Source organism: Macrotis lagotis, chromosome X (genome assembly GCF_037893015.1).
Source record: "Macrotis lagotis isolate mMagLag1 chromosome X, bilby.v1.9.chrom.fasta, whole genome shotgun sequence".
Classification (NCBI taxonomy): domain Eukaryota; kingdom Metazoa; phylum Chordata; class Mammalia; order Peramelemorphia; family Peramelidae; genus Macrotis; species Macrotis lagotis.
In genome coordinates, this window is record NC_133666.1 from 702,551,941 (window position 1) to 702,568,457 (window position 16,517).

Genomic DNA, 16,517 nt, shown 5'->3' on the forward strand with positions numbered 1-16,517 from the left:
ATCTACTAGTTTAGAAATCCTGCCCAGAAAAGAATGTTTACTCTAGCATGGCTTGTTCTTGGTGAAGCCCTGCTGGCCTCGGGTGATGACCATTTTGCTGTTTTGGCTATTCACTAATCATCTCCATTAACATCTGTTCTAGAATTTTCCTAGGAATCAAGGTCAAGTGGACTGGTCTATCTATGACTTGCAGACCCTAAGCTTTTTCCCCTTTTAGAAAATTGGAATAGCATTTGTCTTTCAGTATTGTGGTACCTCTCTTCTCACACACAGTCTGAAATATTATTGACAGTGGCTTAATAAACATATCTGACAGTTCTTTCAAGACCCTTGGATCAATTTTATCTGGACCAAGTAACTTAAATTCATTCACAACAGCTAGGGGCTTTCTTTTTATCTCCATACTCATCTTGAATATGAAATGTTGGTCATTTTTGTTTCTTTTAGTAGATGCTTCTTTATCTCCACGCCTTGTGCTTTTCTTGAAGTTTTTTGTTTTGTTTTGTTTTTTTTGGTTTTTGCAAGGCAGTGGGGTTAAGTGATTTGCCCATGGTAGACAAAATATAAACACCAAGCAATAGTAGGCCCTTTAGGTCTGAGTCTTGATTTGAACTCAGGTCCTCCTGACTCCAGAGCTGGTGCTCTATCCACTGTGCCATCTAGGTACCCCTCTTGAAGATGATATTGATGATCAGTAAGTGTGAAGGTTCAGTCTGGTCTATTTATCTTTAGCCTTTCTCATTCCCTTTTTAAAGATCTGTATTTCTGTCTTTTTTGCTATCCTTATATATTTCCAACTCCAAAAGATATGATTTTTACCTTGAAAAGTCATAATGAGTTATTTGTATATAACTTCTTCTTTTACCAAAGTTGTTGCATAAGCAGCAGTTATTTCCATGGTGTTGTTTTGTGATTGAAAATGACCAAGTATCCCAGGAAATTTTTTTTTGGGGGGTCACCTATGAGAATACAATAAAACCAATTATCCCAACCTCTTTTACTTTTGATTAAGAGCTTGTGAGCCATTTTTCCATTTAGCAAGAAATTCTGGGTGGCTAAGTTGCATAGTGGATAGAGTCAGGAGGACCTGAGTTCAAAGGCACTTAATAATGACCTAGCTGTGTGGCCTTGGACAAGTCACTTAACCCCATTGCCTTACCAAAAAAAAAAAAAAGAAATCCTTATTGTATCCTAGCTATCCTAGTAAGATTGATGTGATTCCATTCATTTAATAATTCTGACCTCTTTTGGGTCTTTGGACAAAGGCTCATATTTAGAAGAACAGAGATAAAAAGCATAACAAAAGCCACTTTACCGTTTTTATTTTCCTCACCAGACAAAATGACTCTGCCTAGTTTTCTCATAGTTTCATATAAGAAACAAAATAATCATATTAGAAACTCCCAGTTCTACATTTAGACCTTTGTCATCATCTCATCCAACTCCCTCATTTTGTCATTGAGCTGAGACCCACAGAAGGTAAGTATCATCCCCAAAGTCACATCGTTAATAAGTCAGAGCTAAGACTCGCACTCGTCTTCCCTTTGGTACCAACTCCATCTCTGTTTCTATTACATTTCCATTAATCCTTCATACAACTTTCCTAGGCAATGCAGGCTTTTGTTTTTGCATGTGACCCATCAGACAGTCGGCAGATATTTTTTAAGTGCCTACTATTGCTTGATGTTTGTATTTTTCCACCATGTACAATCTTGATGTGTGTTTGCATGTAGTCTGTGTGCAACTCTGATGTATAATTAGGTCAGACTCAGAGGTGCCTTACAGTAAAAGTCAAGAAGGGCAGCCAAGGTGGTGCAGTGGATAGAGCTTTGGCCCTGGGTTCAGGAGGAACTGAGTTCAATTTCTGCCTCAGGAACTTGATACTGTGTGACCTAGGGCAAGTCACTTAACCCTGATTGCCTAACAAGAAAGAAAAGAATAAAAATCAAGAAAATCTTTCCCTATTCTCTTTTTAAGTTGATGCCTTTTTATTTTTATGTCATATTCATTTCCGAATATTACCCATCCACTCGTGCAGCCTTTAGCAAAAGCAGCCAACATATTAACTACATATTACAGTATATGTATTATAAAAACTTCTTTAATTTCAGAGATGGGGCATCTTCAACTTAGATTGCCAAACAAAACTAAAATTCTAGGTTTCCAGGAAATAAAAGACTCTATAATTCTCCAAAGTCCATCCAAGTCACCTCCTCTTTGCATGACGTGAGGTCATCTTTTCTTGTTCCTTCTCCCAATCCCACTCCAGCAACAGTGTGAGATACCATTGGTTATTACTATATGTATACATATTTTCTCTCTTTTTATTTTTAGATTTTTCAAGGCAATGGGGTTAAGTGGCTTACCCAAGGCCACATGGCTAGGTAATTATTAAGTGTCTGAGGTCAGATTTAAACCTAGGTACTCCTGACTCCAAGGCTGGTGCTCTATCCTCTCCACCACCTAGCTACCCCGTACATATTTTCATGATCTCATACCAATGGCATCCTAACTAAAGACAGAATATGAAATGAGTATCACTCGCATAGATAGGATCACTGAAGCCATGAGTGTTGATGACATCATTAAGAAGAAGACAAAAGGACCCAGGACAAAGCCTACATTTGGTGGACATAACACAGTTGATGAATCAGCAAAGAAATCAGGGTAACAGAAAGCTATCAAAGAACAATATCACAAAAAAACTAGAGAGAAGAGAATATCTAGAACGGGGGGTGAGGAATGTCCAGCCTACATACCATGTAAGACCCATGGTCTGGCACTGCCATAACAACCACAGATAGGACTCGAAATTCAATAAATCTAGGAGCTTCTTAATTAAACATTTGACCAAATATAGCAGGCAAATAATGCTAAAAATATCAAAATGACTTGGCAGATTTCAGAAGAGAAGGTGCTCACCAGAGTCAGAAGCTAAAATAATGAGGAGAATGAGGACTAAAAAGAGTCCTCTGTGTTTAACTGTTGGAAGATATTTGATAACTTTGGGAAGAACCATTTCAATGGACTCTGCTGCTGGTGTTGGGGAAGATGCTCAAAAAGGGTTAGTGAGTTCCTGGGAGGAGAATGAATGGGAATATAGAATTTGGCATCTGAAGAAAGAAAGAACAATAATTTCAGGGAATGTCTGAATGAAATGAATATTTTTTTAAGAATGGAGAAAATCCCAGCACTTAGCACAGAGTGCTTAATAATGCTTGTTAATTTGGTCATGTTGACAAGCAGTAGAGAAGGATCCACTGGTTAGAGATTAAAGATAACAAAGAGGGTGGTCAAAGGTTTAAACTGAGAGAGGATCCAAAATAGATTAGCCTCAATATAGACAACACATTTCTGCAACTATAGAGACTAGAATTAGAAGCAGACTTAAGGTACAGAAGTGGAAGGAGGAAACCTGCCAGATGGACTCAGTTTTCTTGGTAAAATAGAGATATGAGGTTCCCAGTCGGGGAATCTGAGAATCACAGAATTTAGGAGTTGGAAAGGATTCATACATAAAAGGAATTGCCCCTACATTATCCTGGACCAGTGGTTGTCCAACCATGACTTGAAGACCTCCAAGAAGAAATGTGCCTCCTTTCATGGCAGTGCATTTCACCTCTGGTCATAGGGACTAAATGTGCTCCTAATCTGCCCTTTGGGGACAAAGAATGCAGCTCCCTCTTCATGGCAGCACTTAATATCCTTGAAGCCACCTAACAATCATATTCCAAAGATGATGCAGTGGATAGAACACCAATGTACAAATCCATCTCCAGTCAGTCTTATTCAGGACCCAGATGGCTCTGGAGGAGAAAGTGAGGCTGGTGACTTAGCAACAGTGCCCCCTCACTCATATCCAATTGATGTGCTTGTCATGGCATCACATACCTGATGTTGTGGTCTTCTCTGAGAATAAGATAAGCATCATCATCATCATCATCATCATCATCATCATCATCATCATCATATTCCCCAAGCTGTTCATTGTTTGTTCTCCATGCTAAATGTGCCCAGTTCCCTTCACCTGAATCCTCAAATTACCATGAACTTGTCATCTTGAAGAATGATTTATTAATCTCATGCTGCATCATTTGATAATCGTATTCTGCAATCCATCCTTTTCCCCATTTTTTCAACTTATCAGGAGTTAATGGTATGGAGTCATGTGATCATTCCTGATTCCCAATGCATCTGCTCATTAACCAGTTTGGGCTAGGTTCTCCCCAGGGCACCAATCTCCTGTCTTTGCTTTTCCTCATCAAAGTTAGGGTTGACTTGATCTCCAAGGTCAAACTGGGGAGAACCTGATTGAGATGATTTTTGTTTTTCTAGTCAAGATTGCTAGAAACAGCTTGGCCTCATCAAGCAACTAGCATTCCTTAAGTGTTTAGTTGTGTGACTCCATTTGGGGTTTTCTTGGCAGATGTACTGGAATGGTTTGTCATTTCCTTCTCATGCTCATTTTGTAGATGAAGAAACTGAAACAAACAGGATTAAGTGACTTGCTCAAGGTCACCTAGCTAGTATCTAAGATCAGATTTTTTTCTCTTTTTTTCCCAATTATATGTAGTTTTCAACATTTATCCATTTGCAAGTTTATGAGTTCCACATTTTTCTACATTCCCTTCCCTTCTTCCTCCCCCATGGCAGCAAACAATATGGCAAAAGTTGTACATATATAATCTGTGTTCAACATACTTCCATATTAATCACGTTGTAAAAGAGGAATTAGAACTAAAGGGAAAGGGTGGCTAGGTGGCGCAGTGGATAAAGCACTGGCCCTGGAGTCAGAAGTACCTGGGTTCAAATCTGGTCTCAGACACTTAATAATTACCTAGCTGTGTGGCCTTGGGCAAGCCACTTAACCCCGTTTGCCTTACAAAAACCTAAAAAAAAAAAAACTAAAGGGAAAAACATGAAAAAGAAAAGATATAAAAGAAAAAAAATTTTCTTTTTAGGTTTTTGCAAGGCAAACGGGGTTAAGTGGCTTGCCCGAAGCCACACAGCTAGTATTAAGTATCTGAGACCGGATTTGAACCCAGGTACTCCTGACTCCAGGGCCGATGCTTTATCCAGTACGCCACCTAGTAGCCCATAAAAGAAAAGTTTTTAAAATGAACATAGTATATTTTGTTCTGCATTCAGACTCAGCAGGATTTTTGTCATTGTTGTTTTCTGGATGTGGATGTCATTTTTCATAACAGATCCCTCAGGGATGTCCAATCCCTGAGCTGTTGAAACGAACTGCATCCATCATGGTTTATCTAACTCACAATGTTGCTGTTAGTGTACAATGTTCTGGTTCTGCTTACTTTGCTGTGCATCCGTTCATTCCAGGATTTTCTAAAATCAGGCTGTTCATGATTTCCTACAGAACAATGGTATTCATAACATTCATATACCATAATTTGTTCAATCATTCCTCAACTGATGGACATCCTCTCCATTTCCAGTTCTTTGCTGAGAAGCAATGTGTTATAAGTCTGAGGTTTAGTCCTTGGAATGATCATCCATTGGGGAATGCAAATGAGTTGATATTGTCTAGACATGCATATACACATCTAGACACATACTCACCTATGTATGCATATATGCATTTACATACAACTATATGTTCACACATATGTAGGTTGGTGGTTGATGGATCAAGTCCCTTTTCTCCCTAAGATTAGAATCATGAAGTTTTTTCCCTCCTGGAGTCCAGAGCAGCCTCTCTTTGTAAAACCTCAAAGGAAAGCCTCAAACAACTTAAAGGAGTGATTCAGTTGTCCAATTGCCAAAATAATGAACTTCCAGGTCATTCTCCCTTACTTGGGCTCTAGTCATTTAGAATGAAAGAGCTCTTATGGGCATTCTAGGAATTTATATAATGGTTTCTTCTGCTTACTCTTGCAGATTGTTGCTTGTAATTTTCTTCATACTCTTAATTTACTATTAAGATGACCGCCTGGGCTAGAAATTCCAATAATGCTGAGCACAGCCCAGGAAAAATAGTGAGGTTTTTGATAGTACCTTGATTCCTAAAGATAATTACATTTCTATACCCTGAATAAAAATAAGACAGGGCTTCCAGGCTTCTCTATGCCATCCCACCTAGATTCCCTGGGAAATGCAAAATTCTGGCATCCCTGATGCGCAAGCGGTGCTGGGAAGGCCCTTCAACACAATGTCATCCAATCCCTTCAATTTTTAGCTGAGACACAGATCCAGATTTGGGATTTGTCCAAGACTCCACAGGTGGAAGAGGACAGTCAGATTCTGAATCCAGATCCTCTCACTTCAAAGCCAGCATTCATTCCGTTGGCCTTTACTTCCTGCATAAGAGACATGCTGGTGAGTTGCCTTTGGCACTAATGCTCTACCTGATAATTCCTAAAATAGAACTATATCAGACTATGTAAATTAGGCCTCATTTGATGCTCGGAGACCCTCGGTAAGGTAGGTGTTATCTCTCCACCACCAGCTGCACTGCTTCATTTCAACTGCACAACCATGATGCCCCTGTAGCTAGTGATGATGATGATGATGATGTTTCTTCTTCATTCCGGAAGAAGACCACGAGATCAGGAAGGTGATGCCATGACAAGCACATGAATTGGATTTGAGTGAGGGGGAGCTGTGCTAAGCCACCAGCCTCGTCTCCTCCAGAGTCATCTGGGTCCAGTAGCCAGATATGGATCAGAACAACTGGAGATGCCTCTGGATGGGAGGCAGTCAGGGTGAAGTGACCTGCCCAAGGTCACACAGCTACCAAGCGTCCAAGCTTCCCGCCTCGGGATTCCCAGGCCAGCGCCCTGGCGGCATCGCCTGGCTGCCCTGCACCAGTACCTCTGGGCACACTGGAGTGCAGGCTCCTCTTGGGAGCGCAGGGCTGGCTTTCTTTTTATTAGCGTGGATGTGTGTGTGTGCGTATTTAGGTTTTGGCAAGGCAATGGGGGTAAGAGGCTCGCCCAGGCCACACAGCGAGGTCACTGCAGTGTCTGAGGCCGGATTTGAACCCAGGCCCCCCACTCCAGGTGCTCCCCGGGGCCTCGGCCCTGGACTCAGACCCAGGGGAAAGCTTAAGAGGGGCCCACGCCGCCACTGTCCCGGGAGGAAGAGGCGCCCCTCCGCGGCCCTGGGCCCGGCGCCCCTCGGCCCGGCGCCCCTCGGCCCGGCCCCACTCCAGCCCGCCCCGGCCTCGGGCCCCCCGGCTCTGCTGGGCCTGAAGGTGGGGGCGGGGGGGCCTCACCCCGTGGGGCACCCCGAGTCCCCCCCCCTCGGATTTCCGGTGAAGACCGGGACATGGGGGGGGGGCATGACAAGCACGTGACTCGGATGGGGGGCCCCGCCTCCGAGGCCGGCGCTCTCGCCCGGCGCCCCCTAGCGGAAGCCGGGGCTCCGAGCATGCGCAACAGCGGCCGCGGCGTCACATCTGTTCCCCCGCCTCCCGGGACGGAGCGAGGGAGAGCTGTGCGCCTGCGCGGAGCGCGACCACGCCCCGGGCGGTCTGGGGGCGTGGCGCCCGGGAGCCAATCCGCAGGCACGACCCGCCCCTGGGGGTGGGGTCCCCCCGGGCTCCCAGCCCCCCTTCGCTCGCCAGGGGGGCCGGTCCGGAGGGAAACCCCTCCCCCAGCGGCGCCTCCCTCTGACAGAAGGGGCTGCGGGCCCGGGGGAGGGTCTTGGGGGGCTCGGCCCCACCCCCGCGGGGTCCCGGGGAGACTCACAGCCGGGCCGGAGCCCGAGGGGGGCTGTGCCCCAGTGAAGCCCGGCGCTGCCAGTCGGGGCTCCCCGCCCCCGCCCCCGCCCCTGCCAGTCGGGGCTCCCCGCCCCCGGCCCCGCCCCCTGCCAGTCGGGGCTCCCCGCCCCCGGCCCCGCCCCCTGCCAGTCGGGGCTCCCCGCCCCCGGCCCCGCCCCTGCCAGTCGAGGCTCCCCGCCCCCGGCCCCGCCCCTGCCAGTCGGGGCTCCCCGCCCCCGGCCCCGCCCCCGCCCCTGCCAGTCGGGGCTCCCCGCCCCCGGCCCCGCCCCCTGCCAGTCGGGGCTCCCCGCCCCCCGGCCCCGCCCCTGCCAGTCGGGGCTCCCCGCCCCCGGCCCCGCCCCTGCCAGTCGGGGCTCCCCTGGCGGCCTCAGCCCCCCCAGCCCTCAGGGTCCCCCCTGCCCCCCAGCCGCCGACAGAGGTCAGCTTTCCTTCCAGGCCGTTCTCTCTCCCCACGGGAGTCGGGGTCGCGCGGGGACGGGAGGCTCCTGCTCCCTCCATCTCCTCCAGCGGGGCCGGCCCAGAAGTCCGCTGAGCCCCCCAGCCGGCCGAGCACCCCAACTGTGGAGCGCGGCGGGCGGCGGCCCCTCCGACATGCACACCCCAGGGCGGGGGCTGCCTGGTGCCCCCCACTGTCAGCTGGAGCCCACCAGTCACTGGGCCGGGGCGCCTCACCGCTTGTTATCCAGGCCCACTCCCCTGCCCTGGCCTGGTTTCTGCAGACAAGAGCCTGGGCCCAGCGCCCCTGAGTCCTCGCCGGGGTCTCGGGGTCACTCCCTGTGCCTCCGGGCATCCACTTGCCCACCCAAGTGCCCGAGATGAGAGACCCCCGCCCCGAGGATGGCCGACAGCCGCTGGGGAGGGGGCCTCGTGGCGCTGCCTTCCCGGCACAAGCAAAGGGTCACAGAGTGGCCGGGGCTGAGCCGAGGCAGCCTCCCCCCTTCAGACCAAGCTCACGTTTGTCTTTGCTTGCCAGCTTACCAGGCTGGAAGGAAATGCTTAGGAAGCACAGAATGAGGGGTTTGAAAATATCTCACTTTTCCTCACCACCCCTGGCAGGAGGTGCCATTATTACCCCCATTTTATAGCTGGGGAAACTGAGGCAGGCAGCCCAGGGTCACCCAGCTGGTGAGGATGGAAGGCCTAGCTTCCTCAGGGCCCAGCACTCTGCACAGCGGCATCTCCTAAAGGCCTTGCTGGGGGTTGACTCCCCCCACCAGCCGCCTTCTCCCTCTCCTGCTGAGACCTCCATGGGCTTCTGACCTCACCCCTCAGCAGGAAGGAGAACCTGTCTTTGGGCTCTTCCTCCGATCAGCCTCAGTTTCTTCCAAATTTCCACTCCCCTCACACCTACAATGCGCCTGCCTTCCCCATCACCTCCTTAATTAGTTCAGGCCCCTCTTCCTTTCTCCCCCCCAGAAGTCAGAAGGAGACCCCAAGTCAATCAGTCATCAATTAGGACCTACGGGGCATCATCCCCCCATGCTGAGCACTAGAGCCAGAACCAGCCTCCCATCCTCCAGGGTGGCACAGCATGCAGCCAAGAACGTCTAAAGAGTGGCCTCCAGGGGTGGTGAGGCTGGGGAGCTGGATCTGCCAGCACCAGTGCAGGGAGGACCACCGAGTTCAGGGGGACCTGGAAGGCTTAATCTGGGGTCCTGGCGATTTCAGAGCACGCTTGAGGGTCAAAAGTCCCGGAAGACACTTCCCTCTGTCTGCCTTGGTTTCCTCAACTGTAAAATGGGGATAAGAATGACCACTCCCTCCCAGGTAGGCATGAGGATCATCCGGGCATCCCAGGAAATATGCAGGGTGAGGACAGAGGGGGCTGCCAAGGCTTAGGTTGGGAAAAGAGAATTAAGCGGGAGTCCTTTAGTCTTTTTTTCCTTTTTGGGGGGAATCATTACTTGTTACGCACAAACAAGTTTTGCACTCAAAGGTAGAAAAAGGAGCAGCAGCAGGTCAGCAGCTCCTTGCTGAGTGAGTGACTCCAGCCTGCCCTGTGCAAACAGCAGGAGCCCACTCCATGTGGCCCAAGGAAGCCCAGTCACTGAAGGAGCCACTCCCCTGCCTCCTGCCAGCATGCCTTCCCCTCCGGGGGGATGGTGCCTGGCCGAGCACACACATACCTGGTCTTTCAGGGCTCCTTGACCTTCCGAACATGGCCGTGGACTTCTCCTGGGAGGAGTGGGGGCAGCTGGGCCCCCCCCAGAAGGAGCTTTATGGGGAGGTGATGCTGGACAGCTAAAGCAATCTGGTTTGCCTGGGTGAGGAGGTTCCCCCAGGCCCCTTCCTCCCTTAGTGAATGCCTCCACATGTCTCAAGTATTAAGCACCTACTGTTTACTGGTGGGGATCGGAGATTGCCCATCCTCCGGTGGCCTACCTGTTCTCAGCCTCAGTTGAACTTCTTTTCTTTCTGACTGCATATACCCCAGCAGATCCATTCCCTATTATGTCAGTAAGCATGATGCTGAAGCCCTTCAGGAGGTTCCTGGAGCCCCTCTGAGCCCCCCACCCCACCCCCAGCATGCCCACTTTCCAGGGCTAAGAGTGGACTCAGAGGGGCTGTGGGGCTCCAACTTTCTCCTATTTCTAGGGCTTGCTGTTTCCAGTCCAGATGTCGCCTGCCAGCTGGAGCAAGGAGAGGGGCCTTGGATACCTGAAGGAAGCGTCCCAGGAAGCAACTGTGCAGGTGAGTGGGTCAGGCCAGGCAGGTCAGTTGGTCATCTAAAGGGAAGAGCTTTCCTGATGGAGCCAGCGACCTCTCCTGGCAGCTGCCTGGCCTGTGGAGAAGGGCAGTCAGCTGGGGAGGGGTCTTCCTCCTTTAGCTCTTTTTGGGGTTGCCATGAGCTTGGCTGCCAGTCTCCAGTCTTGCTGCCCATCTCTGAGGATCCATTGAATAGATTACTCTGAATTGACCAAATCAGTGATGGGGACATCCTCTCTGCCACCCTAAGTCCACTTGGAGTTTTTCTGCCTCTGGCTCCTTGGGACCATGGGACTGATGAAATACTGTTTGTACATAAGGGTAGTTGGTGTGTGCTGGACCCTTTGTGTTCTTGGGACAGGAGCTGTGAAGCATAATGATGACCTCCTCTGGCCAGAACTCCTCCAAGCCCAGCCCCATCCTTGAATCCAGGGCTTCCTTCCAGCCTTTGGCTGTTTGGCCTAAAACTCTGCATCATCTCTAGCTTCTTGTTTCTGGATCTCAGGGCCCAAGGGTAGCTCTCAGTGAGAGTCTAGAAAGTGGCAGGAGCTTCACTCCCACTCGCAATGGGTAACCTGGATCTGGGTCTCCCCAGCTCCACCAGAGGCTCACTGTATTAGTTGTGAGACATGTTTCTAATGGAATGTGTATGTAAGGGGCATCCCAGGGTTGATTTCATCTGAGGAAGTTGGGTGGTGCAGTGGATAGAGCAAACACAGGCTCTGGAGTCTGGAGGACCTGAGTTCAAAGTCAGCCTCAGACACTTGACATGAACTAGCTGTGTGACCTTGGGCAGGTCACTTCACACTGAGTGCCTTGCATTTAGGCCCATCTCCAGTCGTCCTGGCCCCTGGACCCAGATGGCTCTGGAGGAGAAAGTGAGGAAGGTGATGTAGCACAGCTGGTGACTATATGTGTCATGGCATTACAAGAACACAAACAATCCAACTAGAAAGGTTTTCTTTTGGTTGTTGATACTTGGAAGTAAGAGGTTGGGGCTTGGGGAACTCTCCATTCATATACTTGAACATTTATCTTTCAGAAAAATGGGTTTTACTTGTATAAATTGGTCGTTTTAGATTTGAGATGGCAGAATTTGAACACAAATATTTAAGGTAATTCTCTCCGTTCATCCCATCCCCATCCCCACCCTTAGTCCAGCTATTCCTTTTTCTAAAATTGTATAGATAACCTTTCATTATCCAAAGTAGTTTTTCAAAGTCCAAGTCACCTCTTTGCCTCTGGAATTCTTGATTAGAACATGCATTCCTCTCTCCTCTCTTGCAGCCCTAATTCCCTTTACTATTTTCATTAGTTCGTTTTCCCACATAAATCCCCTCCCAGCTCCGCTGTATCTCTATTTTTCATCCCAGTTCATCCCTTCCCACAGACTGGCTCTTTCTGTGGACTCACCTTCCCCCAACTTGTACCTCCAGTAGCAGAAGCGGCTCTGGCTGCTTTCAGGGAGCCACCCTTCCTCAGCCCTTCTCTGGGCTAGGCACTATGCTAAGTCCTGAGGACACAAATATGAATAAAATGGGCAGCCCCTGCCTTCAAGGAGCTTACAGTCTAATATGTGAAGAACACTGAAGGAAGTTGTGGGGCAGGTATCAGAGGATACAAGGCAGGGACAAGACGTTGGCGGAGAGGGGAGACATAGGGGCCAAGTTCTGAGCCTTCAGTCCGAGGGGAAAGGAGGCCAAGGGGCTGAGGAGGAAAGCTGAGAGATGAGGTTTCAGGTGCTTGGCCTGAGGTCAGGATGTCCTTGGAGTTCAATCCATGGAGAGGGGCTAGTGGAGAATGGAGGGAGTGTGACCACACCTTTATGAGAGCCTAGAGCCCTCACCCAGATGACATCTCATCTGTACTGATAGGAAAGTGACTCTGGGCTTCACTTGTGACAGAAAGGGAGCTGCTGTCATCTCTTCTTCACTGCTCAGTAAGCTTGGATGCTCCAGTTGCTGTCTTTGAGGACCGTCAGGACAGTTCTCCTGCATCCAATTTGAGAAATGCTGTTGAAATTCGCTTGGTCCAGAAGGAAGGCCTCTTCTCGTCCTCTCCTTCAGTGCCTCCCACAGAGACAGGAATCTCCCCTGAAGCACTTCTCTAGCTGATGATTCTCACATCTCAGCCTCAGAGAGAAGCCCCTTCTTGACCCTACTGTGGAAGGCATATGGTGGTGCCATCTCCCAGGAGCCACAGCTTTCTGCCCCTGAAGCAACAGTCTGAGCCCCTGTTGCCTCTTAGGTGGGGATAACAGTTTCTCATCTCCTTGAGAGCCATGGGAAAGAGGGCTCACAGTTTACCATGTGATTGCAGTTAGATGGAACCTTGAAGAAGGCAGCCCAATACACTGGAAAGATGGCTAGAAGTGGGGTCCAGATCTCCAAGCCCAGTGTGACTGGTATCCCACTTTCACTGCCTGGAGTGATGGGATTCCATTATGCCAAGGCAGGTAAGGAGGACAAGAAGTCCTGCTCCCCAAAGCTCAGCAGCTGGATGCCCTCATCATAGCCTGGGCAGAACCTATAGGTTTCAAGGAGAAGAGGAGCCCCTTTTGCTGGAGCACAAAGTAGAAACCATCAACCCTTGCCTTGGAGTCCTGAATCACGGTGCCATGCTTATCAGGATATTGGGGCAACTATCTGGTTGAGGGACCTCTGTGCTAGGCAGAGAGGATGCAAGGGTCCCTCCCACAGCAGCACATACTTCAGGAAGGATGGGAGGTGGCAGCAAATCTCGATGGAGGTGTGGTGGCCGGGACACTCAGTCACAGCTCTGGTCAGTGGGTCATAGACTAAAAGAAAGAGGCTGTGGCCCCATTCCAAGTTATTGCAGGAGCCTTTATTGGTGGCACCTTGACCCTTGACAGCTCCATCAGGCCAGGTAGGCCACATGTAGGCAGCAGTGATTCCAGGCAGGCAGTAGAGTCATTGATACCTACTTGGAATGGAGGTGAAGAAGGGCAGAGCCCAAGGGAGTCCTGGACAGGGGTTTAGGAGGTCCTGGGTTCAGCCAAGAGTGCAAGACAGCTGAGGAATCCAAGGAATGACAGTGATTGTTCCATTGACTGGGGGCATGGAGGGGGGAAGGTTTTTGCTAGGATTATTCCTCACTTTTATGAGTGGGATGGTCTTTGAGGTAAGAAAGTGACCTTTCTACTTGATCATGGAGGGGGTTGGGACATTTCCCCCTGAACATCTGAGTCACTATCTGCCTTCTTTCCAAATCTGGGTAGGGAAGTCTTAACTTTGGGTCCTCTTGGCAGTGCTGGCATTCTGCCAGGGATGGTAACCTATCAGTGTGCCTAGTCAGGGTCAAGACACAACAGGGTTCAGCAAGCCAGTTAGTAAGTTTCTATAGCAAATTAAAATGTGAGAAGTCAGCATAATAAGGTCTGCCCCACACAGTAAGATCTGGTATAGGGGATGGCAGAGTCAGTCACCCGGCTTAAGAACCACCCAGGAAGTACCCAGCAAACAGCCACCACTTGGGCTTTGGCAAGTCCCTGATTCACTAAAGGCATTTAAGATTTGGTAGGGAGGGATGGTGATGTATGTTTGTGGGGGGTAGGGGGGAGAGGGTGAAGGGAGTGTTTGTTTTAACATTCGGGAATTTGATTTCAATACAGTTCGTTTCCAAAGTTAAAGAAGGGAGAGTTTGGAACTGACCCTCCCTCTGTCTCAATTTCCTCCTCTGTCAAATGGACAGGAAAGAAACAGGGTTTGCTAAGTATTTACTGTGTGCAGGCACTGGCCCTAATGCTGTCCAGATCTAGTCTCATGGGTTCCTCACAGCAACCCGGAGGAGGGCAGTTAAGGACGATGAGGCAGACAGAAGCCCAGAGTCACCCATAGGTAGTATGAGTGAGGCTGGATTTGAATGCAGGTCTTCAGGACTAGACCTGGCCTCTCTCTGTTGTGCCAGCAGCTCCCTGAGGCCCAGGGAGAACCAAAAGGACAGGTGATGGTCAGAGGCATTTCGGATCTGATCATCCCAGTATGAGGCATGAACAAAGGTGGCATCCAAATTCCCACCTGACCCACTGTTCACTCCACCAGGCTCCCTCTCTTGGGAAGCCCCAAACCCACCTTGGCCTCAATCTCTTGGGGTTTTTTATATTTTTGGTTTTTTAATTTTAAATTTTATTTTCATCCATTTGTACATATATCTTTCCAAGTTACAGAATTTCCCTCTACCCTCCCTTCCCACCACCCTCCCCTCAGCAGGGAACAGTCACATTAGCATTTTACATAAATATTTTGTTAAACATATTTACAAATTAGTAATTTTTGGCAAGAGCAATTAAGATTAAGGGAAGGATACATAAGGGATTATATTTATAAAATGTTCATCAGATTTGAAAGGGTTTTTTTTTCCTGTGTTCTGATTTGGTTTTCCTCCTTTGGTTGGGGAATAATATAGTCCATAATATGTTAAACATGGTTGTCCTAGCTCTCTGGACTGTTGAAAGGAGCTGCTTCCATCAAGGTTGTTTATCTCATAATGATGCTGATGTGTACATTGTTCTTTTGACTCTACTCCCTTCACTCCGCATCAGATCCCCTAAGTCATTCCCTGCTTCGCTAGAGTCCAACCATTCATGGTTTCTTATAGAACAATAATATTCCATAATATTCATGTACCATCTCACTTGTTTAGTCATTCCCCAATGGATGGGCATCCCTGCAATTTCCAATTCTTCACCATTACAAAAAGAGCTGCTATGAATATTTTGGAACCTGTAGAACTTTTCCCTTTTTTATAATTTCTTCTGGATATAGAACTTGAATTGGAACTGCTGGGTCAAAAGGTAAGAACAGTTTTGTCGCTCTTCTGAAAGGTTGGATCTGTTCGCCTCTTGTTCAAAGCCTGGCCATTCCTTACTATTTGACTCTTTGCTTCTGGTATTCCTTGTGGAAGCACACCTGCAAGGTTATCTTGGATCCTCTGGTCCTTCCACTCGACTCCCATACTGAGATGCTCAACCCTCCCATTTTGTATTTTGATAAACAGATGATGTGCCTGCCCCTCCCCAGCAGGAAGACTGTTGCTAGCGCGCAGTGTGGCAACATTCATTTATTAAGCATTTACACCAAGAGCTTCTGTTCTAATGGGGGGAGATGAGGGATGGCATCATGTAAAAGGGATCTGAAAAGCCTGGTAGCTGCTTCTATTGGAGTCCAGAGAGTCCAAAGAAGAGAGGGGAGGAAATGAAGCATGGCTGACCCTAGCCTGTCTGCAATGGAGACTCCTTAAGGAACTCACCAGTGGGTCCCAAAATGCTTGAAATGCCCAAAAAAGGTGCCTGCATCTGGTCCTGGAGGTGAGAGGCAGGCCCTGGATTTTGTGGACACAAATCATTGGGGGTTAAGCGGTGTTCTTGAGGAGCAAATGTGTGAAGAGAGCCGGGCCACTGAGGAGGAGGAATGGGTAGAGATGGCAGGGGAAGCCCCCCTGGACCTGGGCTGTGGGTTTGGGGGGGTGCCGAGAACTCTCCTTTCACAAATAAGCGCCGCCCCCCCTGCGCCGCCCCACGGTGTTGGTCCGGATGGCCGAGGCCGCTGCCAGGCCTGAGTCTGTGGCCGCTCCCCAACGTGTCAGCGCCGCCTTCCTTCCCCCACGCGAGGCGCCAGTCCCAGGGCCTCCGTTCCTCGGTTCTGCCGCGGGAGGCCGGAGGATGAGGCCCCGGGCCCGCAGGGCGGCGCGCGGAGCCCGGCTGCCGGCCCTGGGCCAGGAAGGCGCCGCGGGCCCGCTGCGCGGTGGTGCCAGGCGCTGCCTCCGGCGGGGGGCGCGGGGGGCCCGGCCCCGGGCCGAGAGGCGGCTCGGGGCGCGGCCCGCGTCCGCCTGGGCCCCGGGCCGCCCCTGCCTGGGCCTCGGGCCGCCCCTGGGCCCCGGCGCCCGGCCCGGCCGGCCAGGCCCCGCGCACGCGCGGTCGTGGGCACAGCGCCGGACTGCGTTTCCCACAAGGCCGAGCGGGGGCGCCTTTGGCCTCCGGGCGGGGTTCCGGTGCGGAGGGGCCGTCACTTCCTCCGCGTCCAGGCCCCGCGTCCTGCGTGTTTTTGCGCTC

At 50.0% G+C, this 16,517-nt stretch overlaps 1 protein-coding gene across 1 annotated transcript in view; it reads left to right on the forward strand.

Annotated features, from left to right (window-relative positions):
* LOC141499673 (uncharacterized) overlaps positions 1 to 16,517 on the forward strand; it is a 53,000-nt gene that overhangs the window by 17,879 nt on the left and 18,604 nt on the right. Inside the window, exons 6-16 of the mRNA XM_074202322.1 lie at positions 6,197 to 6,302; positions 6,467 to 6,574; positions 6,789 to 6,900; positions 7,099 to 7,521; positions 7,638 to 8,159; positions 8,249 to 8,372; positions 8,461 to 8,631; positions 9,880 to 9,968; positions 10,337 to 10,432; positions 12,767 to 12,902; positions 15,961 to 16,456. Coding sequence (XP_074058423.1) covers positions 6,197 to 6,302; positions 6,467 to 6,574; positions 6,789 to 6,900; positions 7,099 to 7,521; positions 7,638 to 8,159; positions 8,249 to 8,372; positions 8,461 to 8,631; positions 9,880 to 9,968; positions 10,337 to 10,432; positions 12,767 to 12,902; positions 15,961 to 16,456 — 2,383 coding nt within the window. The remainder of the gene's footprint in view (positions 1 to 6,196; positions 6,303 to 6,466; positions 6,575 to 6,788; positions 6,901 to 7,098; positions 7,522 to 7,637; positions 8,160 to 8,248; positions 8,373 to 8,460; positions 8,632 to 9,879; positions 9,969 to 10,336; positions 10,433 to 12,766; positions 12,903 to 15,960; positions 16,457 to 16,517) is intronic.